We start from the raw sequence: 7,164 nt of genomic DNA on the forward strand, positions 1-7,164 counted from the left end.
TTTTTGCAGTTCCAAAGTAACTTTTTTCTTCATGAATCTTCTTTTTATAGTTACAAGAGATGAATTGACGTGCTGTTAGATCCACCACTTGCAGTAATCGATGGGCAGACGGCTGTGTTTACTTTCCACAGAGCTTAGGCAATGTGTGGTTACTACGCTTTTAGCATAACTTGCGCATCTACGTAATGTAGGTACGTAACTACTGTGGAAAGTATTTGTACTTTCTTGAGTATTTCCCATTTTCAATAATTTTACTTCTACTCCACCACTGGCTGAGGTTTACACCGTGGCAATGGCAGCGGTGCTCTCTACAGGGGAGCGCTCAGGAAATGGGTCTATAGGTGACGAGCTGCTAACAGTCTACCTGTGTGTACTGTTAACCTATAGGTGACGAGGTGCTAACAGTCTACCTGTGTGTTAACCTATAGGTGACGAGGTGCTGCTGCAACAGATCCTGTTTGACGCTGTGGTGACGGCTCCTATGGAAGCCTACTGGAACGCTCTGATGCTCAACGACGGCGACGGGTGAGATTTACATCTGTTTTTCGTGGCCGTGGAAGCTGAAAGGCTGAAAATGTGTGTGTGCGTGCGTATCCTGTTCAAATCTGCAGCTGAGCCAATCAGCTATGAGAAACTTAACCAAACACTGGAACAGGAAACGTGAACGACAGTGTACATGCACAGAGCCTATTGGTTGACAGGTTGTCACTAACAGACTGCCACCAGATGACAGTAGATCAGTGGTTCTCTAATCTGAGTTCCCAGAAGTTCATGTCCGATCATGGCCTTACCTTGTTTACAAGTGATGGTGATGATTATGTGTGATTTAAGCAGTCACAACTCGCCTGTCTGTGGTTTAAACTAATTGGACTCACTGAGTGTGGCTGCTGTCCATGCATGTATGATAGGGTAAATCAGCTAACGCACACACGCTCGCACGCACACGCACACAAGTCTCCGTCACAACAGGTTGTTTTATCTGCTTGTTTTGAATCTTTTTCTTGTTCTATCTCATGTCAACTACCAGCCATTCTACTGCCTATAAGCCCTAAGGCATGCCAAGCAGGTGAAAGACGATTCCTGGTGCTGTACAGAAATAAATGATTTTAATAACTTTAAAGGAAAGCTTGCGGTCACTGAAGGAAATATTCACAATTTACATTTTTAAAATGTAAGCTAATAAATCAGTATAAGCTACAACAGGCCATGGTTTACCATGGATTTTTACAACGACTAAGATTTGTAGGAAGTCCGAAACTTTTGTAACTTGAAAACTTTATTTACTACTAGTTATTTTGTAGAGTATTATTTTTACAAAATATATACAGTAACCACTTCAGCCCTACAGTATATCATTTTCCACATTGCAGAATTGATACTTTTACATACGTTTATGTGAGTACTCTTTCCACCACTGACCTCACCTCACTTCACGCTGCTAAAGCTAAGATTAGTGTGTCATTGCTGCTCCGTCCACAAAACTCGCTAAACATAGCAACGGGTTGCACAGGGAAGCCATGCTGTTTTCATTATGCCTTTTGTCCAGGGAGCGTTTGGCTGGACACGACACAGATTCTCTCTTCCAGAGAGAAACACTGTGGTTCAAATGGAGGTGTTTATTATAACACACATTCACATTCAGGGGTCTACCGCCCATGCAGCGCCGACACACGGTCTTCTACCGTCAAGCAGCAGTTCCACTGGAGCAGTTGGAGGTTAAGTGGCTCGCTCAAGAACACCTTGCCGGGAGGCAAACGGAACGAGGGGAGCGTATTATTCATTTATCCTTTACCTGCCCTGGTTTCTTGGACTAGAGTCCAGGGATTCTAACTGGCAACTTTCCAGTCACAAACCCCTCTGCTCTGCATGGGGGTGGCCTGCTTGGTGGCCAGTGTTGCCCAGGTCTTTATGAAAACAAGCCCAAAAGAAGCGACTAAACCTATGTATGCATATTTGAAAATAGACAATCTACAATCTACAAATGGCAACAGTGCTGGCGGCATACAGTAATGCTCTGTGTGAGCTAGTTGGAACCCTGACTCCCATCTTATCGCACCATGTCTCTCCCTCTCTCTCTCTCTCTCTGCCCTTGATTTCCTGTCTCTCAACGGCACTCTCCTGTTTGAAGAATAAAGCATAAAAATACTGCTTTCACCTGCTGGGAAGAGATAATGCAGACAGTAGCCAATATCCTAGAGATGATCTGAGCTAATCTGCTTTGTTGTGTGTGTGTGCGTGCGTGCGTGCGTGCGTGCGTGCGTGCGTGCGTCTGTGCGTGCACAGGGTGGAAGATGGGATGGAGACAGCCTTCCTTGGCACTCGTTCGGGCCTCATGAGGATAACCAGATATACTGGTATGGAGTCAAGAGTGGCCAAGTAAGTCTCACATCAAGGAGAGCCATTGTCATCTTTTTAGCTTCTTGTTTGCTTATGTATAGCCTACGTGTTTGTTAGCCTAGGTAAGCCATCCCGGTTGCATAAACCAAAAAAGTGGAAGAGCTCAGGGCCCATGTGATTGACAGACGCCAATTGGCTCTTCCACGTTTTCTGCAGAACTCCACCAGCGCTTGGGGCCTGACCGGTCTGCAGTAGACAAATTATAATAAATTCACGCGACCGGGATGGTTTACCAGGCTATGTTTGTTATGTGGGTTCTATTTTGTCCCCATTCCATTTGTTTGTTTCTTTCCGCATTTTTCTCCATTTACTAAAGAGCTGGAGAGACAGGGAGACGACCCCTGTTCTGAACAAACACTCTAGTCTATAGCAATGATTACTATTAGAATATAGAGCTTTAACATGTAAATAGTAAAGCTCTACCTTATCTTTTGGGTCATAAAGTTAGACAGCATGTTGGTAGAGGTTCTGATGGGCAGTTAATGGTGGATGCATGATGACACCAGTACCGGACATGTAGAAGCATGTAAAAAGGTTAATAAAAATACGTTTTAGCTATGCTCTCATGACGATGTAAAAATACATGGAAAACAACAGGCATACTCCGTGGCAAGTGTTTCCTGCTTTAGGCCCTAGAAATGCCCCCTCACTCCCCCTCCCTCTCCCTCCCTCGCCTGCAGCTCGAATGAGACCAAGACAAATTCCTGTACATTTAATGCACCTGGCAAATAATGTTCTGGTTCTGTCCTTGATAACAGGAAGTTCCTGACCTCTGCTGACAAGGACAACCTGTTCACCGTGGATCACTTTCCGCTGTGGTACCGCTTGGCAATGGAAAATCCTCCTGGCAAATTCTACTATTACCCTGTCAACGACAAAGGTCCGCTCATTTACTTAACACAGTGGTTCCTCAACCTTTTCAGACCCCCACAAAATAATCATATTTGAACTGGGAACCCCTCACCCTAACAAGCACTTGGAATGGAGGAGTCGAGGCAATCAATTTAGTTTGACTCGGTTCCACAGATAACTATTGCGAAAATAGCCGATCTACAAGCTTTGTGAGATAATTTTGCCTCTTTATTATATTTTTTGACAAGTAGTCCAATGTTTGACCAGTTTTCTTTCAGGTTTTTTTGTATTACTTTTGATGCAGAAATGGTCTTTTTTTTTTGTATTAAAAGGTCTTAAAAGTCCTTAGATTTTCACTTCACTGTCATCTGGGGACCCTCCCAAAATCATATGGGGAACCCCCTGGGGGTCCCGACCCGCAGGTTGAGAACCACTGTATTAGGACTGTGTGTGTCCTTGTAAATTGATACTATTTTGTTGCATCGCTGATTCTGTCCATTTATCCGTAGATAAACTCCTTTAATGCATTGTAAAACTCTCACTCTCTCTCATCTTAAACAGACTCTTAATTCATGGTTTTGAGACCCAAAACATAAATGACTGTAATCTATAATCTAAATATCAAAAGAGTTACAGAACACAAGTACTGTATCATCTTGGCATCTGGTTCGATGACAAATGCACTTTTAAACACCACAAGAACCATGTTGGGAAATGAAGACAACAGTTGGCCCTCTTATACAGAAAAACCAGTGTTCCGATGATTTGTAGGAAGAGGATCACTGAAAACACTTTCCTACTCTCAGGCACGTTGGACTCCATTTGGCGCCCAGCTGTAAGGTTTATTACTGGTGATAGAACTACAATACTCGTCACTGTATCCTATATGATAAGGTTGGCTAGTCTTCTCTGGCTGAGAGACATGATAATCATTGGTATATCTCTATAAAGCCCTTGTCAGACAATTGCCATCATACATCACATTGCATTGGGAATTTGGGACCTTGGTCCATTTTTTACTCGCTCCAGTGACTCAGGTAGCCTACCTCCTGATCTTGGAATGTCTGCTTTTAGTATTTTCTTTGTGGAAGCAATGGCTTCATTTCAGGCTTTGAAAAATAGCATCTACAAAGATTACTGTCTTCATATACAGTAAATGGTCCTCACGAATGTACATTATAAGATGGCGCCATTTCTGTCTACTCACCGTGTGTCTCAGAGGATGGCTGTGGACCGTTTAGGCAGGTTTTTTTTTCTTCCTATTAATGCAAGAGCAATGTCTTCTGTTTCTATGCTCTTCATTAATAAAACATCAAAATAAAATAAAACGTCTTGTTTGAAATGACCAAACCTACCTTTTACTCACTCACTGGTAGGCAGGTTTGAACGGTTCACAGCCCTCCTCTGACACACAGACCAAATAGACAGAAATTGTGCTGCCATCTTATAATGAGCATTAGTGAGGACCAATTATGTGAAGATAGGGCCAATTTCGTCGGATGTGAAATGGTATTATTTGGCATGATCGATGTCATATTAACATTTCGTTTAATGTCCATCTTTGGCAGGGGTGAAATATGTGATCGCCACTACCTCTGTGACAGTCTCATCTGAGGACAAGACGGCCATGGCTGGAGGTAAGTTACATAACGTTGCTGGTGGACAGAAACGTTATACTGTACCTGCATATTTCATCTTTTCCTCCATAAATGAATGCTATTGGTCATCCTTTAACCACTTATGCCCTTTTGCATACTTTGCCATACCACTGCGTCACACAAACGTAGCAGATCATCAAGTTTGTAGAGGCTATTTCATAGGCTATTTTCATAGGCTATTTGGAAAAATCTTGAAAGATTTGGAAGATTTATGAAAAACATGCCCACAATAGGGATGCCAAGTTGAAAGTGGCTAAATCTGTCTGTTGGTTTTAATAAATATTTAACAAAAAGTATTACATAATTAAATTATAACCAAATTGGACCGATTTTTATTGGTCACGACTTGTGTTACAAAGACTGATAAAACTGTGTTTAGATAAATAAAGTTTATTCTTTTCAGCATGGGTAACAGTCCAAAATTTCAAACCCTCATTGTCTTTGGACAAACTGACAAACCTTTCTTGTGCTTGACCCAGAAAATATGAACAAAATCACATAGGATAAGACAGAGGGGACACATCCATTAGCAAGCGAATACACGTGTGAAGTCTTAAATACAAATCGTCACCCTGCTAAAATAATGGCCTACGCAATTTTGGGAGTTATTTTATACACTGGCCACCTCTGGTAAAATGGCCTATATCCTAAGATCATCCTGTTCCCACCCGAGTAGTATAATGGCCTATGTTCATGAGTGTGCCATTTTATGGCCTCAGTCAAAGACTAAGTGACTTAAGCCAATTTGTTTGGTCACATTGTCTTGTTGTGACTTGGCCTGGACTAAGTCACTTAAAATAATGTGGCCCAAGTTAGGTTTACAATTGCCTGAGTCAAAACACAACTTGGCCTAAGTCATTTAATCCTGTTTTGTTACATGACAACTGACAGACAGCGTTATTTGTATCTCAATAGTCATATATTGTTATAAACGTTCTGTGTGAAACCATTGAGAAAATATCACATAGTTTGTTTTGGTTCAGTTTATTTTTATTTTTATTTTCTTCCTGAAAAAAACTTTAAGACAGTGACACAGGCCATTATTTTAGCAGGATGACAAATGCTGCTTTTGAGGTCGACACAATTGCAATGTGCTTGCACAATGACAGTAAAGTTCTTGACTCTAAAAACATGTTATGCGCTAATGTTTTTTTAACGTAAGTTTGCAGCAGCAACAATCTCATAACACTGTTAAACTGGGCATAATGAAGGTTGGGCTATCTTTAATGTTCACTATCCGTCATTGATGTAGGGAAGTATAGTATGTCCTGACCTACAGTGTTCTATAGAAGCTAAATTAGCCCAAAGCTAGTTTTATGGCCGATGGCCTCTAGGTGCCAGTATTGTTCTCTTGTTTCTGTTCACCTTCACAACCAGAGCTTATAGAGCAGCGACTCCCTGACAAACATGACTCACATCTTTTAAAGTGGTTGTTAAGGATTCAGCATCTGTGCAGGTCTAAGACACACACGCGCGCGCGTACGCACACGCACACACACACACACAAACCCACGACTATGATACACAGGGTTCGATTTACCCCAAATAAATTAAACAGAAAGCAAATCAACTTCTCAACCTCCTTCAGCTGTACTTATTTGTACACAAAGTAGCAAAAATAGTCAATCTGCAAGGTCACAACACATCGACGTCTTGTGAGGCTTGTAGATCTGCTATTTTCACTATTTTTTAATAATACTTGAAAGATTTTGACACATTTGCCCATATAGGGATGCCAGGGTTAATGTGAACCATTTTTTTTTAACTTAGTTTTTATTAAATTGTGATATTGTAAAAAATAAATAAATATATAAACTTAAAATCAAGTACTTTTTCCACCACTGCCCCGCACCCATTCCTCCCCTGCAAATCGAACCCTGATCATAGGTTTTTCTACTATTTGGTTTCGTTCTAACTGGAGCTCTACTCTTAGAACTAGGAATGTTAATAAAAAACAACAACAAAAGAAAATACAGAAAATAAATTTGTAATGCAAGGTGGATATTAAAACATAAAACACATACGACGGTACTGTAGCGTTGTGCTTTACAGCCCACCCCACCCCCGACACAAAGAACAAAAACAACTCTGATCACGGTACCGCACAGCACCGCACGGCCGCGATGAAGTAAAGACGAGCAGTCAAACGGAGGTGAATGTGTGTCAGCTTAGAGGCGTGAGGAAGCTGTCAGAGAGACAGAGCGTCGTAGGGAATACCAATCCACAGAGCATCCACACATCTAGTTATAACAAACAG

At 41.6% G+C, this 7,164-nt stretch overlaps 1 protein-coding gene across 1 annotated transcript in view; it reads left to right on the plus strand.

Annotated features, from left to right (window-relative positions):
- LOC308294359 (voltage-dependent calcium channel subunit alpha-2/delta-4-like) overlaps positions 1-7,164 on the plus strand; it is a gene marked incomplete at both ends in the record, with an annotated part of 118,812 nt that overhangs the window by 45,076 nt on the left and 66,572 nt on the right. Inside the window, 4 exons of the mRNA XM_080737090.1 lie at positions 429-525; positions 2,284-2,376; positions 3,156-3,277; positions 4,818-4,886. Of these exons, the coding sequence (XP_080593216.1) occupies positions 429-525; positions 2,284-2,376; positions 3,156-3,277; positions 4,818-4,886 (381 nt within the window). The remainder of the gene's footprint in view (positions 1-428; positions 526-2,283; positions 2,377-3,155; positions 3,278-4,817; positions 4,887-7,164) is intronic.

This window comes from Nannobrachium achirus, assembly GCF_963921795.1.
Source record: "Nannobrachium achirus genome assembly, chromosome: 11".
Classification (NCBI taxonomy): Eukaryota; Metazoa; Chordata; class Actinopteri; order Myctophiformes; family Myctophidae; genus Nannobrachium; species Nannobrachium achirus.